At 42.4% G+C, this 27,764-nt stretch overlaps 1 protein-coding gene across 1 annotated transcript in view; it reads left to right on the forward strand.

Moving 5' to 3' along the window:
- The window catches only part of GARRE1 (granule associated Rac and RHOG effector 1), a 106,303-nt gene that overhangs the window by 62,529 nt on the left and 16,010 nt on the right, over positions 1 to 27,764 (forward strand). Inside the window, exons 2-9 of the mRNA XM_084812242.1 lie at positions 4,810 to 6,138; positions 14,834 to 15,040; positions 16,849 to 16,989; positions 17,319 to 17,414; positions 17,529 to 17,690; positions 22,016 to 22,174; positions 25,774 to 25,871; positions 25,997 to 26,122. Of these exons, the coding sequence (XP_084668368.1) occupies positions 5,656 to 6,138; positions 14,834 to 15,040; positions 16,849 to 16,989; positions 17,319 to 17,414; positions 17,529 to 17,690; positions 22,016 to 22,174; positions 25,774 to 25,871; positions 25,997 to 26,122 (1,472 nt within the window). The 5' untranslated portion in view covers positions 4,810 to 5,655. The remainder of the gene's footprint in view (positions 1 to 4,809; positions 6,139 to 14,833; positions 15,041 to 16,848; positions 16,990 to 17,318; positions 17,415 to 17,528; positions 17,691 to 22,015; positions 22,175 to 25,773; positions 25,872 to 25,996; positions 26,123 to 27,764) is intronic.

Genomic DNA, 27,764 nt, shown 5'->3' on the forward strand with positions numbered 1-27,764 from the left:
CAACTAAGGCCATTTCAGTGCCGTACCCTGGCTTGAAACCAGACTGAAATGGGTCCAGATAATCATCCGAGTGAAGCCATTTGATTTTGCCTTGTGCTAGTGTTTGAGAACTTATGCCATGGTAGGCTTTGTGGCACTAGCAGAGAATAAGAGGAACACATAGTTAAGGTAGAGAGCCAGTGTGGTGTAGTGGCTAGAGTGTTGGACTGGGAGTCGGGAGATCCAGGTTCTAGTCCCCACTCGGCCATGGAAGCTCACTGGGCGACTTTGGGCCAGTCACAGACTCTCAGCCCAACCTACCTCACAGGGTTGTTGTTGTGAGGATAAAATGGAGAGGGGGAGGATTATGTACGCCGCCTTGGGTTCCTTAAGGAGGAAAAAAGGCGGGATATAAAGGTAATTAATAAATAAATAATAAGGTAGTGTGTAATGTGTGTATTTCTTAAACTTTATTTATTTATTACATTTCTATACTGCCTAATATCCGAAGCTCTCTGGGCAGTTCACAAAAAAATTGTTGGAGCTTCTTGCACAGAATCCTTGAACAGAAACATAGTGGAGTTGAATCATGGCTTCAACTTGAAACACATTCGAGTCCCAATTGTGTACACAAGTATAATCTTCCGTATTGGTATTAGATACAATAGATAAGTATTGTATTTAATAACAAAAGAGCATGGTTTGTGACCATCCAGATGATCAGCTTCCATAAGCAGAGAATAGAAATGATGATGATAGGCCATGCTAGTGCTGCATGAGAAATAAAGTAAAACCTGGGCAAGGGGGGGGATTTGACGACAATAGAATGAGAAGCGCGTTGGAGTATTATCCAGATTTTCATGGAATCGGCTTTGGTCCGTCAGGGACACACAAAGCAAGAAAAGCCAAGTGTACCATACATTTAAAATCTGGTTTTCATGGGTTGCACAGCACTTGAAAGAACCATACTTCTTGGTTGGGTGGTGGGAGAAGAACTAAACTTCATCAACTGGGCAGGGTGAGAGAGGCTTTTTTCCCAGCCCACATCCAGGCTCCCTGCTGCTACTACATTATTATGAATGGAGAGTAACTAATTCACAATTCTCTAGGGAAAAAACCAATTATCCATTACAGCATCTGAAGGCTCCCTATGAGAGCATCCCACCACACCAGTTTCGCCCCATCCAGCAAACTGTCGTGGAGTTAACTGTTCCCACCCAGTTTTTCCCAATGTGCACAGATTTCCCTGAAGAAGTCAAAATCTCTGATTCTCGAGTGCAGCATCTGAAGGCTCGCCTCCACTGCTCCCCTTTCTTCTTCTCTGGGCACTTTGTCCCTGCTTGCAATGACAGGCTCCTGTGATCCTGAGACCTTGCCAGATCACCACTCCAATAAAGCTCTTATGCCTCAGAGATACGACTTTACACAACATTAGGGAAGTGATTTAACACAACATAGGGGAAGAGGAGTAACACAAACATGAGGGAAGTGCATAATCATTGAGGCTACTTACTCCCACTGGTGAAATTGGAGTTCAGTGCAGTTCTGAAGGCTTGAAAGCGCACTCTAGGGCTTTGATGTGCTGGAAAGGCAGGTGAGTTACTTTAGTTACCTAGGTTACGGAGGGGATGGCCAAGTGGAAAACACACCCCTAGGAATGCCCTGATCATACCAAATTTAAAATGGAGGGATGGGCATACAGCAGCTGAACCTCAGGGGATCCAAATTAAAGAAAAACAGAGTAAAAGTACTCTGCAAAAATGCAGCTTCCCCACAGATAAACTCCTGCAGAGTGGCCATGATGTCATGTGTCCCTAATGAATTTAAGCCACAGCAGCATTGAAGAAAACCACCCATGTAGACGGGCCCCTGGAAATGGTTTGAAAAAGTAGTCTTTTCAGTAATTTAAATGAAGTCATCTTAATAAAGCAGCCATCCCCAACCCGACGCCCTCCAGATAGTTTGGACTACAACTCCCATCTGCCCCAGCCAGCAGAACTGATGGTCAAGGGTGATGATGGGAGTTGTAGTCCAAAGCATCTTGAGGTCACCCAATTGGGGAAGGCTGTAATAAAACATTAGGCAGTTGTGGATAATTTATTACTAGCAGCAAAAATCATTGTTACCAAACACTGTGAATTTCAATGGCCACTGTGTGTCAGAATGGTTGAGAAGGGCTTTGAAGGAGCAGAGGAAGAGAAGAGAAGCAAGGCTGTTCATCACCTTTGCTGAGAGACCAGGTGCCTTTGGCCCTCTCTGAACTATCATCTTGTGGCAGCCACTCCATCGGGATACCTGAACTCTTTCCATCCCAGCTGATCATTATAAGAACTGGTGCCCGAGTTTGCATTTTTCCTCTTCCCTCCCCATCCCTTTTTTTTGTATCTTGTCTTTTAGACTGCAAGCCTGAGGGCAGGAGCTGTCTTACTAGTTGGTAAGCTGTGCTGGGAGCCTCTTTGGCTAAAGAGTGGGGTAAAAATACTTTAAATACTCAAGGTACCTGAAAAAGATGATCTGACTAGTCTGATATATATTCATATATATGAGAATGATCAGTTGTAATTTCTTAATTAGAGAGATTTCTATCCTGCCCTTCAAACAAGTTCGCATGGTGGCTTATAAAGAGTAGATGAACATATTTTATTACATACTGGAACACTTTTACTGTAAATATACTCCTTTGGGGATGTGAATCTTTTCTTTTCTGAAACTGTCTTAAGTTGATTTTTTAAAAAATGTTTGTCATGGATTACATCTGGTTCACCCACATGCATGCAAGTGGTCCTTTCCCAACATCTTTTTGGTCATTTTGTTCATGACCATTGTAAATAGGAACCCTTAAATACTGCTGTGCTTTTATTAATGCTGCTACTTTATACTGCATGAAAGAATATGCACAAAAGACTAGAAAAGTTGTTTGACCTACTCTGGAGGTTCCCCCCTGAAATGTTCCAGGATATGTACACTTAGTTACAATAGTTGAGTGTTAGACCAACTAATTTGCATCAGCATAATAAGAGGAATTTGGCTTACTTTAAAACACAAACTATTGTAAATATGGAATGTAGAACTGAGTGGTGTACATGTGGGCTGATGAACTGCATGGAAGAGAAGAAATGAAAATAAGATGGCCCATTGTTAATCTATATTATACATGCTAACATATTTGGTGGTGGTAGCAGCAGTTAAGCCTCTGGACTGATGATTAGCCGAGATATTTGGCATTCCAGCTTTGAGTTGCCATGGATGGTCACTGGCTGTGAGAAACCTTTACACAAGTGCAGGAGGAGCTGTGTGGGCAAAGCAGGGGCACTGGGGGCTTGAAAGCTCAGTGGGAATAGGTCTCAAGAGGTAGGGGAAGTGAGCTCAGAGGCAGAGACTTTGAAGCAAAGGGATGGAGGAAGCAGCATACGGGAAGATGAGTGCCAGTCAGAAGTGCCAGAGGAAAAAGGATAGATGAGACAGGAAGCAAAGGAATTGCTGTGGAAAACCTTTGCCAGGCCCAAGGTCAGCACTGTTTGGCTGGGTAGAGATGGAGGCTGAAGAGCAAGGAACTGAGGAAACAGTGGGTGATGAACGAATGAAGCTGGGAGGAGCCCAGAGGAAAGCGAGACTGGGGTGAAACCTCTCATAAGGCTGTTTCCTCATATTGGGAAGGAAGTGGATAGCCTTGGGAAGCTGTGATACTGTGATCAAAGGCACAGGTTTACCAGGCCCACAATCTTTGAAGCTACTGTACTTAAAACAATTAGATAGCAAAGAAAACTTCTTTTACTTGATCACTACACTCTGGGGAAATCCACCACTGGAGAAATTTTCTTGTCTGCAACTATTTAAGTTATCGAGATCTTTCCAGAGCCTGGGTCTAGACAGAGGTAAATTGACAGGGAAAGTTTCACTTGACTAAACATATTGGAATAGGACCCGAAAAAAGGGGTTAGCCCTTTTAGTCAAGGAAGGATGGGCAGCTGGAAGACTAGGTCAGAGAGCTTTGTGGCTCAGGTATAAGTTTATGTCAAAATCTGAGAGGACGCCTATATCTTTAAGAGATGCACACATGGGAAAATGCTGCCTGGTATAGCTTCTCTGGTCACTGTAATATTATAGGGCAGCAAAAGTTCCAGAAGCATTCCATGACTGTGAACCTTGAATGACCAGGAGATGCTGAACCCTAGTGATGATAGGTGTGCCTGATTTTTTTCCGGTGCAAATGATCTTATGCAAATTGGCCTAATTTGCACTGAAAAACTTTTAAAATTTCTAATTTTTCTGGAAAACGTTTAGGATTTTCGGGAAAATTTCCCAGTTCAAAATTTTCCAGAAAATCCACATCACTGCAGGATCTTAAAGCCACCAAGTTCCCATCCCCATCCCTGCAATTCCACTAGACTATTTCTTGAATCTTTGATCAAATTATATTATTTCAGTTAGTCAGTTTAATTGTAGTATTCATCAACGTAATGACAACTAAGGATGCAATGCTGTATGTCCTGGCTGGGGAATGCTGAGAGTTATAGGACTTTTTTCTTTATAAACATGCATAGGATTTTATCCTCAGTGAATTCATTTGAACATCAGCTGACTGAATCTCATTGGTTTCAGTAAGACTAATATATATTGACATAATTGAAGTGTTGAATATCTAAACTCTAGATTGGGGTTTAAGTGGGAAGAGGCAGAGATAAATTTCACTGTATTACAGCTCTTAAAAAAATTAAGATAAGTTCATAACAAGTTTACTTACAAAGAAATATAGCCAGGGAGCTAGGGGTTAAAATTTATAATAACAGCTCACTTAACTATAATCTTTTGTAATTTTTCCCCTGCTAGGAAATGACCTAGAGGCCTTAGAAATACATTTCTGCATCCTTCAGACTCTACAATCAAGAAAAGCTCACTCTGAAAGCGCCATTTATTAATGTTAAAAGGAAACTACCTCAACATAGAAAAGAAGAAGCAGAAAGGCTTGCAATAAAAACAAAACAAAACACTCTTTCTGAATAATGTGTAGTTGCAAAGTCTCCAGGAAACAAATTTGCATTTTTTTCAGTATTAAGATGGGAAACTCAATCGGATTTGACTGACAGGTTCTGTCAAACCGAGAAACTGTTTGATCCACTAACGTGAAAGTTCAGTAATTCTTTAAGGAAATACCTGCTCTGTGTTAATGATCACTGTTGAGCAGTGATTTTGCTTTTGCTCTTCCTCTCCTAATACTAACTGAAGAAGTTTATAACTATGATACAACTTTTTAAAGATACGTTTTCTTCAGTGTAAATTAATGTTAGCATTAGGTGTCAAAAATGCATTAACAGAAAACTGCAGCAGACAGCTCCCCCCCCCCCCCCCGCTTTGAAATTGTATCTCGGGCACGCACAGTAGATTGCTGAGCAGGAAACATACAGTATTTTTTAAAAGTTATCACAGCTTGCTTTTACGATTATAATTTGTAATTGCAGCAGTGCTGCATTTGAACACTGAATAGTACAACGTCAGCAAATCTGCTGCCTTTCTCACTGCTGATACAAATTACCTACTTTTTTTTGTTTTTGAAATGCCTCCTGTGAAAATTATGCGCATATTCCTCTACTACTGCTACACATAGGTAGTTTTCCAAGGGAGCAACTCATGAGAACGGATTGTTAATTCAAGGAACCTTTTGTCAAGTACATCCTTATGTATTGCTGCAGTGCACAAGAAAGTAAAATGGACTATAAGCGGCGCTTTTTGCTTGGCGGGTCCAAGCAAAAAGTGCAGCAACACCAGCAGTATCAAGTGCCGGAACTAGGCAAGACTCTGAGTGCACCTTTAGCTTCTCCAGCCACAACATCCCCTCTGGTCTCCTCGGCTGCTGCTGGCGGCTGCAACCACGCGACTCCAATCGCAGACATCCAGCAGGGAATCTCCAAATATCTGGATGCACTCAATGTATTTTGCCGTGCGAGCACTTTCCTCACAGATCTTTTCAGCAGTGTATTTCGGAACTCGCACTATTCTAAGGCAGCTATGCAACTGAAAGACGTGCAGGAACATGTCATGGAAGCAGCAAGTCGACTCACAGCAGCAATAAAACCAGAAATAGCAAAAATGCTCATGGAACTTAGTGCTGGAGCAGCAAACTTTAAAGATCAAAAGGAGTTCAGCCTCCAGGACATTGAGGTGAGTTGACACCAATTGTCCAGTTTATGATTTTTTGTCCATCTGCTTAAATTTCCTGATATTAGTAAGTTCTGTAGAGAAGGTTTTCAGTGGTTGCTGTTTCAGTGTTGCAGTGAAGATACCTGGTAGAGGTCTTAAGTACATATTTTCATCTGACTTTCACTGTCTCTCTTTATCTGATGTCTTAAAATGGAAATGGCAGCTTTATTTTCTTTAAATAGGATTGCTAGGGCATATCACAATATCTCACCTAATAGGTGAGAGATTTATCATATTGCACAAAGAAGAATATAGGAAGCCGCCTTATACTGAGGCATATCAATGGTCCATCTCACTCAGTATTACCTACAGCAGCCTTCCCCAACCTGGTGTCTGCCAGATGTTATGGACTACAACTCCTAGAATTTCTGATCATTAGCCATGCTGGCTGCGGTTATAGTCCAAAACATCTGGAGGGCATCAAGTTGGGGAAGGCTAGCCTACACTGCCTGCCAGCAGCTCTCCAGGGGTTTAGACAGGATTTTTTCCTAGCCCTACCTGGAGATGCCAAGAATTTAATCAGGAACCTTCTGAATGCAAATCATTCTGTTGACTACTGAGCTACAGCCCCTCCCAAAGTGAAGTAGCCATTCAGAATAATTAAGTGTAAGTCTAACAAATTTATCACGGCATAATCTTTCATGGAGTAGTATATTTAATCAGATTTATTTTATTTAAATTATTTTTACCCTGCACCTCAGCAGGCTCCTGGAGTGGCCTATAACCAATCAGTTAAACAAGATGGTCTCTACTCATAGGCTTACAATCTAAAAAGATATGATACACAAGGAAAAAGGGATGGATAGGGAAGGAGAAAAATGAAGTAGTCTTTTAGCAGGGCTGGTGGAATGGCCATGCTTACTCTCTCATCTTCTCTGTTACAGCCAGCTGGAATGGCTCTATAGAGTATTATAGATGGAGTATTATGCTCAGTTGGGTGTAGAGAAAAAGTGTTAACAGAGAAGTCAGTGGGAAATTAAATGCAAAAACTATTAAAAACATTGAGAACTTTGTTAAAGCTTAAACGCACATAAAGTAAGACCAGTAAAAATTCACAGCTGATTGTGTTATGGCTGAAAGCTTTTGGTGAAAGATGATATAAAAATTTGCTAAATCATTAAGCTGTGAAGGACCATACAGTGGTGAGTGAGTACAGCTAATATGCCTAACTCATTATGGAACCCATTCAATTACAGCAGAGTTTAAACACTGAAAAGGGCAATGACATAAACAAAAATACAAGCAAGTAATATTTTGTAATTCCTGCTTCTGGGTTCTGAAGTAGAACTCACAGACATTGCTTCTCGGGAGATTACTTTGAGACACATCTGACGTTGCTGTGAGTTCATGAGTCTTTTGGATATCATTTGTGAATTCAGAAAGAAGACCTACCCCTAGAGGCTTATGGTGCCCAATGGATTTCTGAATGCCCTTAGGGAGATTCCAGTTGGCATGGCTGGGTTTGTGTATTTGGGGCACGGTGTTACAGTGCTTCCACGCTTGCTCGGCTCTAGAGGGTTGTACTGTGAAATGGCCGCTTAACCTCTTGGCATCTTTGCTATGGGGTCCTGCACAGTTCTGTCGTGTCCCCCATGCTGTTCATGATATTCAGCTAGTAATTGATGAGGCTGCATTCCCCATGAAAGAGCAGTATACCAGGTTGCTTTCAAAGATGGCTGTTGAAGACAGTTCAGAAGCTACAATTAGTGTAGAATACAGCTGCTAGGATTTTAACTGGGGTAGTTCATTCAGATCACGTTTCACCAGTTTAAAAAAGCTTCACTGGCTGGCTGACTGCTTCCAAGCCCAACTCAAAGTGCTTCCACTTAAAACTTGGTTTAAAGCTGTAAACAGCTTTGGACCCAGGTATCTTAAGAAGCACCTTCTCCCATAGCCTGCCAATGCTGAGTTTAATGTCATCCGCCTGTCAGAACTGAAGTGGGGGGCAACTAGAGAGGACTTCCTTTCTTGACTGCTGTGCCCCAGTTATAGAATGCCCTCTCCAAAGAGGCACCAGGCACCAATGTTGCTTTCTTCTAGATGCTAGGCAAAAGCCGCCTTGTTTGTCCAGGCTTCTTAAGTTTACTTATTGCTCTTGAACTGCTGGTTCATTTTATTATTGTTGTGTTTATGTATTGTATCTTTATCTCCTGGATTTTGAAAAACTCCCTGGAATTTTGAGGAAAGATGGTACAAAATGTTTCGAAAAATAATCATGCAGTTCTTGCATCTAATTCACTTGATGAGTTTAACTTGCTGGTAAAGAAACAGCATATCAGTTGCATCCAGCTGTTCTGATTACATCCATTTGGGGTAGAAGAATAAAGGCAGGGAATTTGAGGACATGACCAAAAAAGTACTGCTACAGGGATTTTTATTTTTTTTGAAGGATCAAATCTTTGTAAACTAAGAACTGTTAAACAGGGACTTGTTTTATGGAAGGGTTAGTTTTTCACATTGTTCCATCTTAGAGATGTATATTCAATCTATTAATGATATTGTTCTCAACTTCCTTGACATCCCGTCCCCCCAATACAGTGGTGCAGCTAGGTAATTTTAGACTCTGGACTTAATGGTCTTATGAGGGGGCCCTTTAGATGGCTATGTAAAACTCACAACTAACATTTCTCCTCTGCACAACCACCATTCCATGCTTTACAACTAACATCCCTGATATGTTACAACAACAACAACACTGTTTGCCAACCCTGATAAAAATTAAATACCCTCAGCATGTGCAGTTTTGCATTTTAAACCTGCTTAAGTCATAGCACTATCATGATGACAGGAGTAAAATGGAATTTGCTTCTGCTGCCTTCATCACCTGCTGCTCTCTGGGTGGTTATTTGGGGAGCCCCTAGGCTGCTGGGCCCTGAGCTTTGGCTCCAAGATCCACCCTAGCTGTAGCACTGTCTCTGGAAGCCACGTGTTGCATCTGGAGTTCTCTGCATTGCTGTAACTGATGGGTTTGATTAAAAGGATTTCATGTTTTAAAGATTTTTTTTTTTAATAAAGAAAACAAGCTTGGCAAAATTGTTGTATGACTGGCACTGCTAGCTACATCTTATGAGTTCTTTGTGTGCAAGCCTATCATGTCCATTTGCCTTCAGGCATTTCTGTAGTAAGTCAAAACGACAGGTGTCATTTTATTTTTGTTGCATAGTAGCAGTTGCTTGTATCACATGCTCTACCTTGCCATCTGCACTGGACACACACAAGCAGTCAGACATAGAACATTCTTTTTGCATAATGCTAAATATACACACAGGTTTTCCAACCCCAGGGTGGGTTATTTTGATATCAATGTGCCTTGGGGGCAGGGTGTGTGTGTCAGAAATTTTAAGTTTTCACACACACACACATACATATATATATATATATATATATATATTTCATTAGAATGTGCCTCCCTTTATTACAGACGCCCTTGATCAACAGCAACCTGTATATTATATTTCTGTCTGTCTTTCTATAGAGTAGGGGTGCAAAAAGAGCACCGCCAAGTCATTTCTGGCAGCACAACAGACTCCATTGCAACTGCTGCCGCCACTGAAAAAATATCTGTGACACTTCCTGGGGTCTCCATTGCTAGCAGGAGTAAGGGAATCCCTTCTTTATCTCCAGTCTCTGATGAGAAATTGGAGATAAGGAACTGATTTCCTTGCTAGCACTAGCAAGAGAAACCCCTGGCTTTCCATAGCTAGCACTAGCAAGAGAATCCTTTCCCTTATCTCTGATCTCTGATACTGAAGATAAGGGGAGGGAGTCCTTTGCTGATATTAGCTATGAAAAGCCTCTGCTAGCAAGAGAAACCCTCTTCGTCTCCTTTTTTGCCTACACCTCTACATAATTTTATTTGTATAGATGTGTGGCCTCCCCTCCCCACATTTGCTAGGGACCTTCAATGAAGGTGCATGCATCTTATACCCCCTTGTAAATTGCCTTTATAGCAACAGTAACTTAGGCACCATCAGGGTTTTGCACCATCCACAAGGGTTAGAATCATAGAATCATAGAATCATAGAATAGTAGGGTTGGAAGGGGCCTACAAGGCCATCGAGTCCAACCCCCTGCTCAATGCAGGAATCCAAGTCAGAGCATCCCCGACAAATGGCTGTCCAGCCTCGTCTTAAAGGCCTCCAGTGTGGGAGAGCCCACCACCTCCCCAGGTAATTGGTTCCATTGCCGTATTGCTCTGACACTCAGGAAGTTTTTCCTGATGTTCAGCCGGAATCTGGCTTCCTGTAACTTGAGCCCATTATTCCGTGTCCTGCACTCTGGGATGATCAAGAAGAGATCCTGGCCTTCTTCTCTGTGACAACCTTTCAAGTACTTGAAGAGTGCTATCATATCTCCCCTCAGTCTTCTCTTCTCAAGGCTAAACATGCCCAGTTCTTTCAGTCTCTCTTCATAGGGCTTTGTTTCCAGTCCCCTGATCATCTTTGTTGCCCTCCTTTGAACCCTCTCCAGCTTGTCTGCATCCTTCTTAAAGTGTGGTGCCCAGAACTGGACACAGTACTCCAGATGAGGCCTAACCAGTGCTGAGTAGAGGGGAACTAGTACTTCCCGGGATTTGGAAGCGATGCTTCTATTAATGCAGCCCAAAATAGCATTTGCCTTTTTTGCAGCCACATCACATTGTTGGCTCATATTCAGCTTGTGATCGACGACAATTCCAAGATCCTTCTCGCTCGTAGTGTGGTTGAGCCACGTATCCCCCATCTTGTAACTGTGCATTTGGTTTCTTTTTCCTAGGTGCAGAACTTGGCATTTGTCCCTATTAAATGCCATTCTGTTGTTTTCTGCCCAGCAGGAGGTTAGTGGCCTCATGTCTGGAGTTTGAGTTTTATGTAACCCAGCATTGTTTTGGGTGATAGTAAAAGCGAAATGTGCAGAGTATGATTTGATATGACCTTGAGGAAAGCAGTCTAAATCCTCCAGTCCTGCTAGTAGTCATTTTATTTGAGGAAGTGTTATTTCTCTGTTTGGTATTTCATGTCAGGTGAGATCACTCTTGTTGTTGCTGCTATTCAAAATCCCATTAGAAGAGGGGTAGGAATGGGAATTGATTTTTTCTTTAAGCACGTCCACCTGAACAGTGTACCTTCACCACCCCTGTAATTACAGGTTTAGTTTATTTTTATTTATTTTTTGTATTTATATCCTACCTTTCCTCCAAGGAGCTCAAGGTCCACCCCCAATCCATTTTATCCTCACATCAACCCTGTGAGGAAGGTTAGGCTGAGAGATAAGTGACTGGCTCAGGGTCTCCCAGCTGAGCTCTATGACTGAGCGAGGACTTGAACCTGGGTCTCCTTGGACCTAGTTCAGCACTCTAACCACTACATCACACTGGCACTCTAGTGGGAAGTGATAAATCTGCTAAAAGCACTTTCTGCCCTTTCAGGCTACTGTTTCTCAGGGTGGCTTTGAACATGGCACAAGGCTGAAATATCACTAATTCACACTTCCTCTCACCATGCTTCCATGTCTCTTCACTCCCCTGCCCTTCCTGTGGAGGAGGGATAGCATCACAGAGTGTGGGGAGAAATGCACATCTCTCAGCTTTGAATGACATGCACAAGTGCAAGTCATTCATGCTTCCACTCTGCATCATATCCAGAGCTGCTCCAGACTGCTCACCTACTTCCCCATTCTTGTGTCATGATGGCATGTTGTATCAGCAGAATAAAAGATGCAAGGTGATGACTTTTGAAGCCTCCACTGTGTCATCCTTTTAATTTTGAGCTGTGTCATGTATCATAAAGCGAGCAGGTATACTGTTTATTTTGTGTATCCAGAGTGTACTGCTTAACAAACTATTAGGAGCAGGCACATATCACATGACTTTGCTTATGTACTGAGGGAACCTGGACCACATGTTAAGTCCAGTGCATGCATGGGGGTCAAAAAAAGGTGAATACCACAGGCACATGTGTAAGCAAGTTCTTGCTGTTTGCCTTGGTCAGCATCCCCCAAAGAATGAAGCTTTCCTTTTCTTTGTGTTGTAACGTGCTCTGAAGTCTCATCAGTTTGAACTTCTTAAGTTACATTTTTCCATTAAGTTGGGAGAAGCAGCTCTCAGCCTAAATAAACCAAATTCCGTAAGAATCCAGAAGAGTGATGGTGTTTCCATAAGAATCTTTTTGAAAGGCATAACTTTAGCAAGTTTTTTTCATGCATGCTGGTTGAATACTTCTTAAAATAAGGAAACTGTACTTTGAGAGGTCAGTCAGCATACCTAAACTGTTAAGCTTAGGCTTTGTACAAAGAAGGGGAATGATTGAATCATAATGGAATGTCAGAGGGAGACTAAATGGAATGGGCAAGGAGCGGGGAACCATTGCCACAAGCAGTTCTTCTTAAGTAGATTTAGTTGGCCTTCCCTAGCCAATGTTTTGGACTACAACTCCCAGCATTCTTGATCAGTGGCCATGTCGGCTGCGGCTCACGAGAGTTGAAGTCCAAAACATCTGGGGGCACTAGGTTGGGGAAGGCTGATTAGGTGTCACCATTCTTGACAAGTGCTTGCTGGTAAATGAATCTATTGTGAGGGGAAAGTACATTCTAAAAGAATGCAGTTGGAAAGAAGCCATAAATCTTTGTGCCTTGTGATATGTGTATGTGCTACATGTATTTCCTAAATGGTGTGAGCATATGTGCTTTATTGCAATTCTGTGTTGTCATAGAATCCTCAAAATACTACTTTTTAGTAGAGACTCAATCCACTGGAAATCCCTCCCTCCTATTCACCACAGTAGGTTGAGCAAAAGAGAGATTCCGGATGGTCTAGGTTTTAGCCTCTCCAGTTACAGAAAAAGCAAAAATAGCTGTGTTGACCATAATTTATTCCCCCCAAATCCATGGTGCTATAATACCTTTATTAGGTCAAAGAAAGGATCACCAAAAAATTGTACGAGCTTTCAAGATCCCCAGATCTCTTAACCAGGCATGAGGTTATAAAAGCCGGGGGGGGGGGGGGGAGAAAAGTGGCTAGATTGGTAAAGTCACATTGACCTGGATCACACGATCTAAAGAAGCCACCTAGCTTGTTGTGAGCTGTGGTACATGCCGGGTGCAATTTGCGTAATCCGCATCTGGCCATGGCTTATTATGTTGTCTGGACCCAGGCAGCATGGCTTGTTGGAGAGTTAAACAACCCTCAAATAACCCAGGGGCTGTTGTATGGTTATTTTGCAAATTGTGCCCAGCGTGCGCTGTGGCTCACAAGAAGCCACTGTGGCTTGTTTTGATCATGAGAACTGGCCCATTGTCTGCACATTCAGACTACTCCAAGGTGTAGTGTGGGTGGAGGAGTCTGCAGGTATTCAACATAGGCTCAGCATGTCATGTGATGGTTACAGGCTGCTGCTTCTGGTTATGCTAGGAAGAAGTGGGTGGGGGGGTGGGGAATGTTTTGGGGAATATAAAGTGCAGCTGTTCTCAGAATTGTTTCCCATCTTGCTCAAAGCACATGGGCTTCTTTTGCAGATGGATCACAGAGATAAATTAGGCCATCTTTATATTAACAAAAGAGCAGATAATTTTAGATGCTGGTCTAGGTAATAAAAGTCAATTGAAGTCAATTTGGTTAGAGAGTGAGTATATGACAGAAGTGCTAATGCAAGTAAGAAATCATTTAAAAAATAATTCCATGCATATATCTAGTAGGATAGCTATCTGATTAAAGAAACCTTAGATGGCCAGCTGAATTTTAATCTATTGAATGTGCATATGAATAAAATAATTTTGAAAAAAAAAACCCACTTCATGCTGCTTCAGGCACCATCTTAGAAGAGACATTCTCTCCTATTTGAGAGGGAAGAGGGACTTCCTTTTCTAAGATACCGTCTGCCAGTGTGCAGTTTTTGTAAGAACTTAATTCTTTCAATATATAACTTTTTTAAAAGTCTTGCCTGATCAACTGGGGATGCTTTCTTATTCTTTCAAAAGGTTTTTAATTAGTAGATAAATTAAACATTGTAGCCCTAATATCAAGACTTCCCCTAGCCCCCCAGGGCTGATACATTTATTTGTATATTTCAGAATAAGAAAATCTGTCAAATGCATAATGTCTCCCACCAATAGTTGCTATTTTTAGGGGAGCCAATATACTGCTGTCAAATGCAACTAAAAATGCAAAGTACTTGCCAGCATCCTGTGGGTTACCATGAGGCCAATTTTCCAGTGGCTAGACTAGCTACTGGGTCAGGAAATAAAAGGACCAGTTACTGGCTCAGTTAGGGTGATCTAGTGCAACCTGGAGCGGTGCTGTGACACAGCTGATCATGTTTGGAGGAGTGGGCCCCTCGTTTGAGTCCAGGTATTTCTTCCCCCAATGATCCTATGGCATGGAGAGTGGTGGCACATGGGCGTGTCCAGTCTCTGCACAGTTCTAATAGATGATTCGATCATGTCTTAGGTGGGATAGCAGAGGTGCCAAAATACAGTGTCATATACCATGATGTAATACTACCATGCTTATGAAGCTATGTTTTGGGCTTTTATTAATTTCAAGTTAGATGTAGGGAAATAATTTATCTTGAAGACAGTCAAATGTTTTTTCACATCTGTGAAGATCTAGTTCAAATGCCAGAATCCAAAGAGTGAATCCCCTGTTTCTGACCTATGGTTGTCTGTCTTTTCATTTTCATAGGTACTTGGACGATGTTTCTTGACAGTGATGCAGGTTCATTTTCAGTTTTTATCCCAAGCTTTGCAGAAGGTCCAACCAGTGGCTCATTCATGTTTTACTGAAGCTGTAGCTCAGGAAAGAAAGAATTCTAGTGTGGCCGAGACATCCAGTGCCAGCCCTACAATTGAGCTAGAAGAAGCAGTACGGTCATGGAGAGGAGCAGCTGAGGTAAGAACATAACTGCTGCGTTCCTGGATCAGGTCAGTAGCCCAACATTCTGTCTCAAACCAGATGCCTCTAGGAAGCTCACAAGCAGTGCATGAGAAGCGGCAGCCTTCCTCTGTCCCATGTACTTAGTTCTGTTGAATTTATTATTATTTATTTAATATATTTCTTAGCAGCCTTTCAAGACTGCAGTGTTCCCAACGTGGATTTGCTTTTTATAATAGTAGTAACTGTAGCCCATGGGTTAGTAATCTCTTGGATTGTGAAACAGTAGAATGTTGATAGAATTCCTACAGAAAACACCTGTGGTCGCAGAATGACAAGCTTCGGGTCCCAGTATCTTTTCAGAGTTGGGAAGATGATGTATTCCAATAAAGTCAAGTGGCATCTCCATCCACTATGAGATCCTGAAGATGGAATCCAGAGCTGTGTGTGGTGTTTTGGACAATGCTTTCAGGCTTGTGAATTGGAACTGGAAAGGATACAATGGGTCACTTCTTCATCCACAGGATTTATGCTGATAAATATACTCTGTTTTAAGTTTTAACTGAGGGAGGAACTGGATGTGTACAGTGTTAATTGGAAAGGGGCAAGTAGTCTGCCAAGAGATCAGAGAAGGCATTGGAAAGGAAACACAAATGAGCAGGATGACAGGAGACAGAGGCAATTGATACAGTAGAATAGGAGTGGACAACTTGTGACCCTCCAGATGTTTTGGCCTACAACTCCCATAATCCCTCACCATTGGCTATGCTGGCTAGGGCTGATGGGAATTGTAGGCCAAAACATCTAGAGGCTACAAGTTGCCCACCCCTATAGTAGAATCAAGACAGGCTGGGTGTGGGTGAGATGCATATCTTTGATGCCAGTGACACGTTCAAAGGGGCTAGAAGAAATTTGGGATATAGATGCTGTAGCCAGAGACTGGGGGAGGTGGGTATCAGGTATTAGGTATTGGGACAAGTAGGTGTGGTATGCTGGCATGGGGTGTATTGCTAGATTTCTGTGCACAAGAAACATACCTGACAGACAATTAAGCTGACCTTTCCCCAAAGCTAGACTAGATGTATTAGGCTAGAAGTGATGCCTGAGCCTTATTTGAAAGCCTCCAGTGAACCAGAATTGTCACAGAAGCCTAGTAAATTCAGGCTACTGGTTCAAAATAAGAGTTTGACCAGGGAAAAAACCCTGAGCACTCCTTTGTCTCTCCCCCACCCATTTTATTTATTTCATGAAATGCCCCCTCCCATTACCCTACCTTGTGAGGTCACCCAGTGAGCTTCATGGCTGAGTGGGGAGTCAATGCTAGTTCTCTCCTGTCCTAATCTGACATTCTAACTACTACCCTGCACGGATTCTGAATGAATCAAGAGAAAGGGAGGTGAAGTTGTTCCTCTCCAATTTTCTAGGAAGTTGCTATGGAGAATGCAAAAGACAAAACATGGGGCCAGTGCAGGCTTTAGAACTGAGCGTTATGGGATTGTGTTGTCTGGGTATACCGTGGACCCCTATTTCCCACAGATGGATTGATGCAGACATTTACCTTGACAACCATAATGTGTGTTCATACTTAACCAGGTTTTGCATCTGAAAAATTGCACCCACACCCCACCCCACCTGGCCTCTACTTTCTTTTCCTGTAAAAAAAGAAAGAAAAAGAAATAGCTAGTACATAGACGTGATCTGTAAATTGTGAAGTTTAACTTTTACTAAGTAATCCAACTTAATGAGGCACCCATTAATGGGCTGCTTCTGACATTTCTGAGCCACTGCTATGTTGTCTTATACATATTTGTGCATCCTGTTTAAAGGCCACATCACGTCTAAGAGAGAGGGGCTGTGATGGCTGCCTGGCTGGAATCGAGGTCCAGCAACTCTTCTGCTCCCAGAGTGTGGCGATTCCTGAGCACCAGCTAAAAGAACTGAATTTGAAAATAGACAGTGCTCTGCAGGTTGGTTACCTTTGTGCTGTGGTTTTCTTTAAGTCATGACTTGGATGGGGATTGGATAGAATAGCTAGGGCAGTCTGCAAAAGTGTCTGAAAACTAAGATGGAATGGATGGGGAAGTCCCTCTAGCTAGACCTTTTGTCCCAACAACAGGGACTGCTGCTATTCTGGAAACTTGACTTGCTCCCTCAAATGAAGAAAGGGTGTGATTGGATAGTGGGGGAGGGTACATTCTGTCTTATAAGACTTTGAAGGTTTTGTGAAGTAAACAATATATTGTAGTTATTGTTTTTCAGTATTGTGATGCACTTTGATTTTTTTTTTAACTATCAGGCATATAAAGTTGCATTGGAAAGTTTGGGTCACTGTGAATATGCAATGAAGGCTGGCTTCCACTTGAACCCAAAGGCTATTGAAGCAAGTTTGCAGGTAAGGAACCTCCCCCCCCCCCCCGCAAAGATGTGTCTTTAATGCAGATTGGGCTGAATTGGTTGCAGTTGGATTTCTCCCTGAAGTGCTTGCTTTGGTGTTCTGTCTTTTAAGGGCTGCTGCAGTGATGCCGAAGCCCAGCAGACTGGACGGAGACAGACCCCTTCTCAGCCGATTCAGTGTGAGCTGCCAACAGTTCCCATTCAGATAGGTGCCCACTTCCTCAAAGGAATATCCTTTAATGAGTCTGCAGCAGATAACCTGAAGCTGAAAACGGTAAGGCTGCTAAATCTAACTTGGGTAGTTAAAATACAGCAAACCTTTTTGCCAACAAGTTCTGTGTTAAAAATTTGTGTGCAAAGCAAACATTTTAAAACTTGTGCCACTTAAATAAGTACCTTTAAAAGAAAAAGAAGTGTATTAGATTGTAAGCAAAAGTATGGTCCCAAAACTGACTGTCACATTTAACCAGCTGTAACCCCTTCTGATTGCAGAGGCCTCTGGCTCCAGTGGTTTGTCTTGTCTGCTTTTTATCCAGCCATTTTAAAGCTTGCTGAGAGCTTAAGAGCAGGACTCTGGCTTTAGTGTATGAACATCTCATACCTTTTCATAAAGATATCATTTGAAAATGGATTACGTGTCGTGCCAGAAAGATATTGGCCAAGTTCGGATGATCATTGGGGGGGGGAGAAGCCACTATGGCTTCTTCCCCCGCCCCCATGCGTGTCATGTGCACAACTGCCATTTGTATCATTACCAGTGATGCCACATGGGTTACTGTGTCACCTGAACCCAGCAGGGGTGGCTTCTTACCCACTTTACAACCTCCTACTACAAGCTGTGTGTTGTGGCATGGGTAAGAAGCCACTCCCACCGTGCACCATGCCGGGTTTGGATGACACGGCAAACTGCGCAGTATTTCAGGCAATCATGCAAATGGGGGTCACATGTGCTTCCAAACCTGGTCATTCCCATTCATCTAAGCCAAAGAACAAGAACTGATGAAAAGATTGAAAATGAGGGGAAATTCCCAAGGGATAATGGCATAGCAGAAATGTAGCATTTGTTATGGGCTGGATCCAGAATCTGCTTTCCATGAGAGGAAGGTACCTTCTGCGAGAGGAAGGGTCTTTGCGGCAGGTCCTTCCACCCAGTTTCCTGGGATCTCCCCCTTTCACCCAAACTGCAGCTCACCCCATTCAGTAGGGTCTTCTGACTTTGTGTAGCATTTTCAGAGGATTGGAGGAGTTGCCCTACGAAGGAAGGAGTAGGGAGGTCCACTTCCGCCAGCACAATTGACCCAGCCTAACTCTCATCTAACCCAATGGGTTCTGTCACATCCACCTTGTTCTGAAATTAATGATTCAATGGAAAATATAACAAAGATATAGTATGGAACCTGTGAACACTACAAGGAAGCTATGGGTCAAAGCATGATTTAAAGGACACAACTAAGTTATTGAATTACTGCAAAAATATCTACTTCTGAAGGCAACATTCAATTAAAGAAGGCTGTCAGTGGTGTAGTGCCAGTTAATATTGATAAAGCAAAGGAGCTTGGAAATAGGAGCTATAAAGGGAAGTCCATGAGTGTCTTCATGATCTTTGGTTATGAAAGTGATTCTCCAGTCAAGCCATTACACATATGAAAACACATTAAATGACAGGATATGAAGTTTGTTATCAACTGTCATGCAGCTGAAAATTGAGAAAATAACACAATTTCTGAAAGTACTTGCTGCACACCTTCACGACAGAGAATTCACTTTCATTCAAGCACCAGCTGATGCTGATGCAGAATTCTAAGTTGTTTACCACAGTTGTTTAAGCCAGCCTTCCCCAACATAGTGCCCTCCAGGTGTTTTGGACCACAACTCCCATCAGCCCCAGCGAGCATGGCAAGTAGTTGGAGGTGATGTGAGTTATAGTCCAAAACATCTGGAGGGCACCAATGCCTGAATCATAATGAAATCAAGACTCTGTGTCCCAACACAATGAAATCCTGCACCGAGTGTCTTTGTGGTGAGAGCCATAAAATGGCCAAACGAGAAATGGCCAATATACAACAGCTTACAGACTTTCCCTTGAGGTGTAGTTTTCATGGGAAGTTGTTAACAGTGGTTCTAAGATAATATCAAAAGCTATTTCTATAGCTGTAAATCTTTCATTGTTCTGATTACAAAATGATGCATATCAGTTTTAATTGAGATGTACTGGTTTTGGCAGCCATTTTGGATTTCTAAATATCCATTTTCTTAGCATCACAGTGACATAGAAAGCTAGTTTATACATCAACCCATGACATTTAATGCTCTAAGACACACACAAATTTCATTTGGTGCCTTTTTGTCATTTTTCAACATATACTTGCTAAAACCTTTGCGATAAATATTAGGCCTAATATTAGTTTTCCCTCAACATTTCATCAAAATTAAACCATGTGGCTTGAAGAGCAAGCATATGCTGTTAAGGAAATGATGTCAACTATCTTAGCTGCCACCTTTTGATTCTAGGGTCAACACTAAAAGATTTGGATTCAGCAGATCAAAAAACATAAAACACTCCAGCAAACAAATTCCACTCAAAATGCCTCAAAACCTGAGAAATCTCATTGATTGATATTGATATTGATATATTAGACTTTTTATTTTTTAATGCAAATTTTTATTGAATTTCAGTGATATTAACAAAGCAAAATAAAACCAAACCAAAATGGAAACTAAAACAAAACAAATTCCATCAGGATTACATCTTTTTACCATACAGTTATATCTTAACAGGTATACAGAGGTCACAGGTAATTCTTGTCAGTGCTACTAGATATTTTATCAGACGGATTAAGGATTATTCTTCATCTGTTTTCTTCCTTATAAAAGCCATAGGGTTTTATAGTGCAAGGGAGTCAAATATTGATGTTCTGTTCGTATATGCGATAAAGTCAAACCATATCGCATGGATCATGTTTGTTTTGACCCCTGGCCGCCCTCAACTTGTGTGATATTTTTTCCATCATGGCAATTTGCCAGACCATGGCATACCAATAATCTAATCCCTGGAAGGTGAATCCCTTCCAAAACCTAGCTATCGTGGATCTGGCAGCTACAAGTAAATGAGTAATCAGCTTCTTACTGTTTAAATCACTGGCCTCCCCTGTGAACAAATTTAATACTGCTAAACTTGGCATATGTAGGATACTTTGGTTTGTAATATGGCCAATCTCTGCTGCCACTGCCCGCCAGAATGTTGGACTTCTGCACAACCCCACCACATGTGCCAATATGTTCCTGACTCCTGGTACCCCTCCAGCACCGAGGAGAAGTTGAGTGTGTCATAAGTGAGAGATGCCCTGGAGTGAGATACCACCCATGGACGGTTTTCAGTGACATCTCACTAGTTCGGGCTGATATTGATTTATATGGAGGCTTATCCCATAGCTGTTGCCAGTCACAGTCATATATACTTTAAGGTTCCAGTTTGTTTCCCACCAAGTTTTTTGTGGAGTGGTTAAATCAAATGTGAAATGCAGGAACTGTTTGTATGTTACAGAAATAAATCCCTGGGTCTCTGCCGAGTTCCCAGCATTAATTTTTCAAACAGTTAGGCTTCTAGCGGCCTCATTTTTCACCGGAGGGGAACTCAGAAAGGACCAGAGTTGGCAACTCAAAAGCCAGGGCAATGTTACGTTGCCCAACTTTTCTTTTAAAGCCTCTATTTTTATTCATTGACCCTCCTCATAAAATTGGTACAGCCAATGGAGCCCTCTTTCTTTCCATTCCGCGAAATTATGTGTCCTGGCCTTGTTACGGAAATTAGGGTGACTTTTCACTGGGAGTAGTGGCGATGTCCCCGGGGACAATTTCGCTGCCCACCTTGTCCAGCTCTGGCAAGTGGTTTGTGTAAACCTATTTTCAACTAGGCGCCTAAGGTTAGTTTCATTTTTTAGCAATAGGTGATAGCTTAACGATATTCCCTTTATCTCTGTGTTTTCCATTGAAATCCATTGCTTTCCCTCATCTTTTAAAATTATTGGGATTGCCTGCTGAAGTTGACAAGCATAATAATAGAGTTGCCAGTTCAGTATCCCCCAACCCCCCTGCTGTGCTTGCAGGTGAAGTGGGGCTGCTCTAATCCATGAGTGTTTTGTAGCTAAGATAAAAGAATTAATTTTTTTCTGCCATTTATTTATGGGAAACTGGGAGTGTTCGGATGATATATTAGACTTGATGCACCTCTGTCTCATCATTTAGTTCCCTTAACCAATGCCGTTATCCCACATTTTATGCTGCTTCCAGTAGCCACTGGCATCCTGGCCTTGGTTGCTAGGTTTCCTTATGGCCTGGTGCATGTGCACACGTAGTGTCATGCAGAAACATTACAGCTGGAACTGGGGACCACTGGAAGCAGCAGGTATGTGGGAAAGTGAGCTTCAGCCATCATAATTTGAGCAATACTGACAAATAATAACTGTAAGCAACAGCTTATGATTATTGACTTGTCTGTTGTAAGCAGACTGTGTGTGTGTGTGTGTGTGTGTGTGTGTGTATAAGGAGGAGCAGAGGAAAATATACTGTTAATTGTTAGCAATCATTTTTATTTTGCAGCACACTATGATACAACTAATTAAAGAAGCTGGCTGGCATAATGGCGTGACACCAAGGGATGACTCTCCTGTGACAGAAGTATTGAACCAGGTTTGCCCTTCTACATGGCGGGGAGCCTGTAAGACTGCTGTACAGTTGTTATTTGGCCAAGCTGGGCTGGTAAGTAGCCATGAGTAGACAAATATGAATATGGGAGAAATAAAGGAAAGGCAGAAGTGCAGGGAAGATAATTTAGTTCTGAAAGGATGAAGAGTTAGGCTGGGTTTGCATGACGCAGGCCTGTTGTTTACAGAATTACTCTCACTGCAGCGTGGATTGGAGTGCTGTCCAAACCTGGTGCGTGGCATGGCAGGGGTAGCTTCGTACCCACCCTACAGCTCCAACTACACGTTGTGGGTTGTAAGATGGGTTTAAAGTCACCCCTGCCACGCTGCACACCAGGTTTGGACGAGACGCCAACTTGTGCTTTAGCGCAGGTAATTAGGTAAACAATGGGCGTGCGCACAGCACACACAGAGGCTGGGGGAGAAGCCATGATAGCGGCTTTTACCCCTGCGATTGTATGAAACCAAACTTATTCTTTACAAGTGGGACTTGCAACAAAATGCTGTAGTGCGCAATGCTCAGGTTCAGGGTGGCTAGCCGGCCAGCCAACCATGTCCTTCCCCAGAATGCACTATTCTATTTCCTCCTCCCAAACCATTTTTCTATTTCCCCCCTGAGAGGCAGTCAGCATTCCGTGGCCACTGAACACACTTGGTTCTTGTTTTTCGTCCCCCTCCCCTCCCTTAGGGTTGTTTCTAATGGGTTTTTGGGGGTATTTCTGCAAAGTTTGAGGTTCTCCCAAGCCTACTGATACCTCCCTTTTTTGAGTGGATGTTGCTGTTTTGGCTTCATAAGGATTGTCACTCAGAATGCGTTTGCCTCTTAGTATGTATAACATCATTAACCAAGCAGCCTCTTCATAATCACATTACCTTGGGGAAATTACATACCCACAGAGTAAAATGCCTACAACCTGAAATTCATTGTTTGTATATTTACCTGTGTGGAGCACCATGATAGGCAAGTCTGTCTGCCTTACAGCACAAGATCATGAACTTCTTTGACTCCCAAGGAAGAGATTTGCAGGGTTTAGCTAGGTTTTCTTTGCCCACTCAATCGCAAAGTAATTTTGGCCACCGTAATATTGCATTGTAACAACTAAAGTGTTGGGTTGAAACACTGGAAAATCCATCTGTCCTTGAACAAAGTATTTTTTGGCCCAATCTACCATGTAGAGTTGTTAGACTAAAATCTGCTCTGTGCTCCATGGAAGAGGGATGGAATACATATGTAAGATAAATAATAAAGCAAGAGCTTGAGATTTGAAATTGGTAGTCTTTCTGCCCTTGGGTAGAAGACAAGATTGAATAATGATGCTTGGTAGCATAAAGAATGGAATAGTGATGTCCTAAAACAGCCTTCCCCAACATGCTGGCTGGGGATGCTGGGAGCTGTAGTCCCAACACATGTGGAGGGCACAAGTTTGGGAAAAGCTAAACCCTCCTAGATACGTGTTGGGAATAAGTGCAAGTAGGATCCAGAATGCAGTAGGGAGAGAATGGGTGGTTTTGGCACCGGAAGCATGAAGGCAGGGAAGAAAGTTTCTACAGCTGCAGAGATAGTAGGGCCCTACCCACAGTGTGGAGAGTGATTTGTTGTGGAAGTGGAGGAATTGGCCCCTAAAGCAGTCATGGCATTGGGTTTTTTTAGTGGTCCTGTATTGTTGCAGGGGTGGTATAAACACTGAAATCCAAGAATTGTGGTTTCTTCTAAACTGAAATATTCCATTTAAAAATTGCCTGTAAAAGATAATGAATAACCTGTCCTTGCCCTCAGTTGTATTTTTTGCCCTTTCGATACTCAGTGCTGTGTTGGAGTAAGTTACATTGTACTCTGGCCGGTTCAGGAACTTATTTGAACAGCAACTACCATGGGCACTTTGTAGAGCTGGATAGAAACAGTAGTGTTTCCACTTCCATTGCCTCTAGTTTGGTGTGCTGATGAGACATCCTCATCCATTGTTTAGATTGTTCCCTGGGAGAGGATGATGGAGGAAACATCTGTAAAACAAGAACAATGGCTATCAGGAGTCATTTCCTGAGCTGGGCGTGTGAAATGTCCATTGGCTGCACTTTGAGTGAAGTTCATATTAATGAAACATGAGTTGGTCACATGTTTCTGTATCCACTGAAGTGGCAATATTGTTGGCCTATTCCACTGAAATGTGCATTCCCAGAATTGTGCAGTGAGTTTTTCAGGTACTTCAGGATCTCAAGGCATCACTGGATATAGAAGAAAACCTTAAAATGCAGTATAGATAATTTCCAGTAGATCACAGGATAGCTCTGTACTGCTCTGCTGTGACACACCCACTATAGCAATAAAGTTGTACCTTTATAAAACCACATTCCAAATTTTGCAGCAGCATCCTAAGGCTGCAGCTAGAATGCAGGGCACTCTTATTGTGAAGATAATATTGTTTTATATTTGTTTTTTTATTGATATTGTTTTCTAATCTTATGTAGCAAATTGTGGGGGTGAGTAGGACTACAGTGCTTTAGTACACATTGGGGTTGTTCAGAAGGCATGACAGCCCACCATATAGCCCATGGTGAGGCTGTGGCTGCCATTTTGAATATGCAACCGCTGCTTGAGGGTTGACATGTCATATAACCCTTGGATTCCTGCATTGAGCAGGGGGTTGGACTCGATGGTCTTGTAGGCCCCTATTATATGATTCTATGAGTGTGGGTTATATGAAGGTTAAATAACCCTTGGATAACCCCTGGTCTGTTTTTGGGTTTGTCAGGGCTCCCCTTATGACCTGGACCCCTGAGCAACTCCTTAAGGATCTCTTACGAGATAAGGGTCTTAAGAGTCCCACCTTCCTTTTTTTTTTTTTTTTAACTTCCCCTTCTCAGTAATGTGGGGTTTAGGCTGTAGAAATGAAACTACTCCTCTCAGGGTTACCCCCCTCAACAGAAAACTCTAGGCCTCTTAAGACTGACCTTTTCTCCCATTGCCTCCTTAGGCCTCAAGCCTTCACAGGGATACACCATGTTCACACAACATGACAACCCTGAGTGGGGGTTGCATATACAACCTGGCGCCCATGGACGCTGCAGCTTGTAATGGGTTAAATAACCCACGATGGGTTATCGGATCGAAGGTGGCATGTTGTTTGATCTGAGAGGATCACTGTGTAGATGCACCCTCCTGAAAAAAGCACAGATGGAAAGAGCTAGATTATCTGCAGCTGGAAAACCTTTAGCTAAGCCTTCCCATTTTAAATTGTGTAACGCTTTTCAGATGTTACACTTTGGGATTATCAGAGTGAATAAGAGGCAGTTCAAGACACGTCCCAATTAAAATTCCCTGGGAACGCACCCCCTGGTTGCCTAGTGGTTAAATTTAGTAGACCAAGAATGGGGAATGTGTGGCTCTCCAGATGATGTTGAATTGCAGCTCCCGTTATCCTTTACCATTGGCCATGCTGGCAAGGGCCGATGGGAGTTGTAGTTGAACAACATCATCTGGAGGGCGACATTTTCCCCACCCCTCCAGTAGACCAATATCCAGCTCCTGCAGGGCTGTGTTGACTGCAGTGGAATGTTATTTTCACTAGATTGGGGAATGATGTTCTATTCTAGATTTAAAAAACAGAATTGTAATTTTAAAATGTCAAATTCTTAATGCTTTTTCTTTGTGACAAGGTGGTTGTGGATACAGCACAAATTGAAAACAAAGAAGCATATGCACCCCAAATCAGTTTAGAAGGCTCCAGAATTGTGGTTCAAGTTCCATCAACTTGGTAATTATGATTTACTCCTTGAAAAAATCCAAGCAAGCTTTAAAAAATATTGAGAAAATTAACTATTTGATCTGAAAGTGAGTGATCTTAATGTCTAGAAACTTTTTATTAAAAACTTTTCTTAGGTGCCTGAAAGAAGATCCTGCAACGATGTCTCTGTTGCAGAGAAGCTTGGATCCAGAAAAGACTTTGGGACTGGTAGATGTGCTTTATACTGCAGTGTTTGACCTAAATCGGTGGAAGGAAGGAAGGTATGGTTTGCACTGTACTCTTCCCACATAGAAATTAGAGCAATGTACAGATGATGCATCATGCAGCAACACTTGGTCATATGTGACAGTGGAAGATAGAGATGAGAAGTTTCCTCTGGGGTAGGGCCAGTTGAAGATTAGGCAGTGAGAGTATGCATAGTGTAACATCTAGGCAGGACTGGTGGCAGTGTACTGAGCATGGTCAGGCAGTTGGTGAGGGCCCAATGCCCCAGGGGGACTGAGCTAGACCTTCTCATCCCATCCCTGCTCCTTGCCTCACCTTTACTAAGCAGTAGTGGTGGGCAGGTTGGAAGCTGCCACAGTTCCCCTGAGTGACATTACATTGGGCTTGGTGAAAACATCAAAATGGCAGGCGGCTCACCCGAGCCTGCTGCAAACTGCAGCAACCTGCTGCCCATTACCTACTGTATAGGGGGCATGGGAGGGGCTGTTGTCGGGGGGCACTGGATGTTACTTCAGTGGGCACCCTCCCCACTAGTGCTGGCCTTGTGTGTGGGTAGATAATTGCAAAGTTGCTGCAAATCTTTGTAATAGTGAAATGCTTCTTTCTAGTTAGTTGGTGCACAAAACTAAGTGAGCTGGTTCACACAATCAAACAATCCACCATAGCTTATTTAAGCCATGGTGCGGGCAGGCAGCCATTTTGAATACTCAAGCTGCAGCCGTGGCTTGTCATGTTGTCCAAACCTGGCCAGCAGGGGTTGTGCAAGGGTTAAACAGCCCTTGCATAACCCATGGCGTGTTCTAGGGTTATGCGAGTTAGTGTTTAACTCCTGTATGACCCCCACCGCCAGGTTTGCATGGCATGGCAAGCTGCGGTTGTGGCTTGAATATTCAAAAACCATCTGCCATGTACTGCAGCCCACCGTGGCTTAAACCAGGTCAGAGTCTGTAACTTGATCATGAGGCCTAATTGTGCCTGAGATTTGTTAAAACTATGTTGCTTTGTTATCAGACTCAGGAGGATAAAGTAGAGTAAACATAGTGGAGTTTTCTTTCCTTTTTTAAAGGAAAGAATGCAGATCAAGGAATTGGACCATGTAGGCTGATCTCAGTACTTGGAAGTAATTGGATCAGATTGCCAAATTATTTATAAGCACCTAGAGGTAAATTAGGTCAGTCATACATCGATATGTTAACACCAAATCTGTGCCAACAACCTTAATTTGCTGCTTTGATAAGGTAACTTGGTTTGATAGATTGGTGCCTTGACTATAAAAAAATACATGGTGACTGCAGTAGACTTTAGTCATAGCCCTGTATGTATTGGAGGAACATGGCCTACAAAAGAATCCTGGTGAAGCTGGATACACAATTCAGTAGAAAAGCAGCACTCGCTCATGGACTGGAAAGATGCAATGTTAAATGTTTATTACATAGATAAAATATTAAAGGTTGCATTTAAAATGTCAAACTGGGAGAAAATTCCTAATTTTTAGGATAAATTGATGGGTAGTAGAATACCCAGATTTCCAACACCTTGAAGACACATTTTGTATTGGACAGGTTAGGCACTGGATACCTTATTTTGGCTAAGGTAACCTTGAAGATCACCACATCTGGCCCCCAGTCTGAGGCTGATGTATTGAATATTCAGTTGCCACCAAATGACCAATAGCAG

The sequence above is a fragment of the Heloderma suspectum genome, chromosome 8 (genome assembly GCF_057233095.1).
Source record: "Heloderma suspectum isolate Gila_16-S chromosome 8, 16-S_ref, whole genome shotgun sequence".
Lineage (NCBI taxonomy): Eukaryota > Metazoa > Chordata > Lepidosauria > Squamata > Helodermatidae > Heloderma > Heloderma suspectum.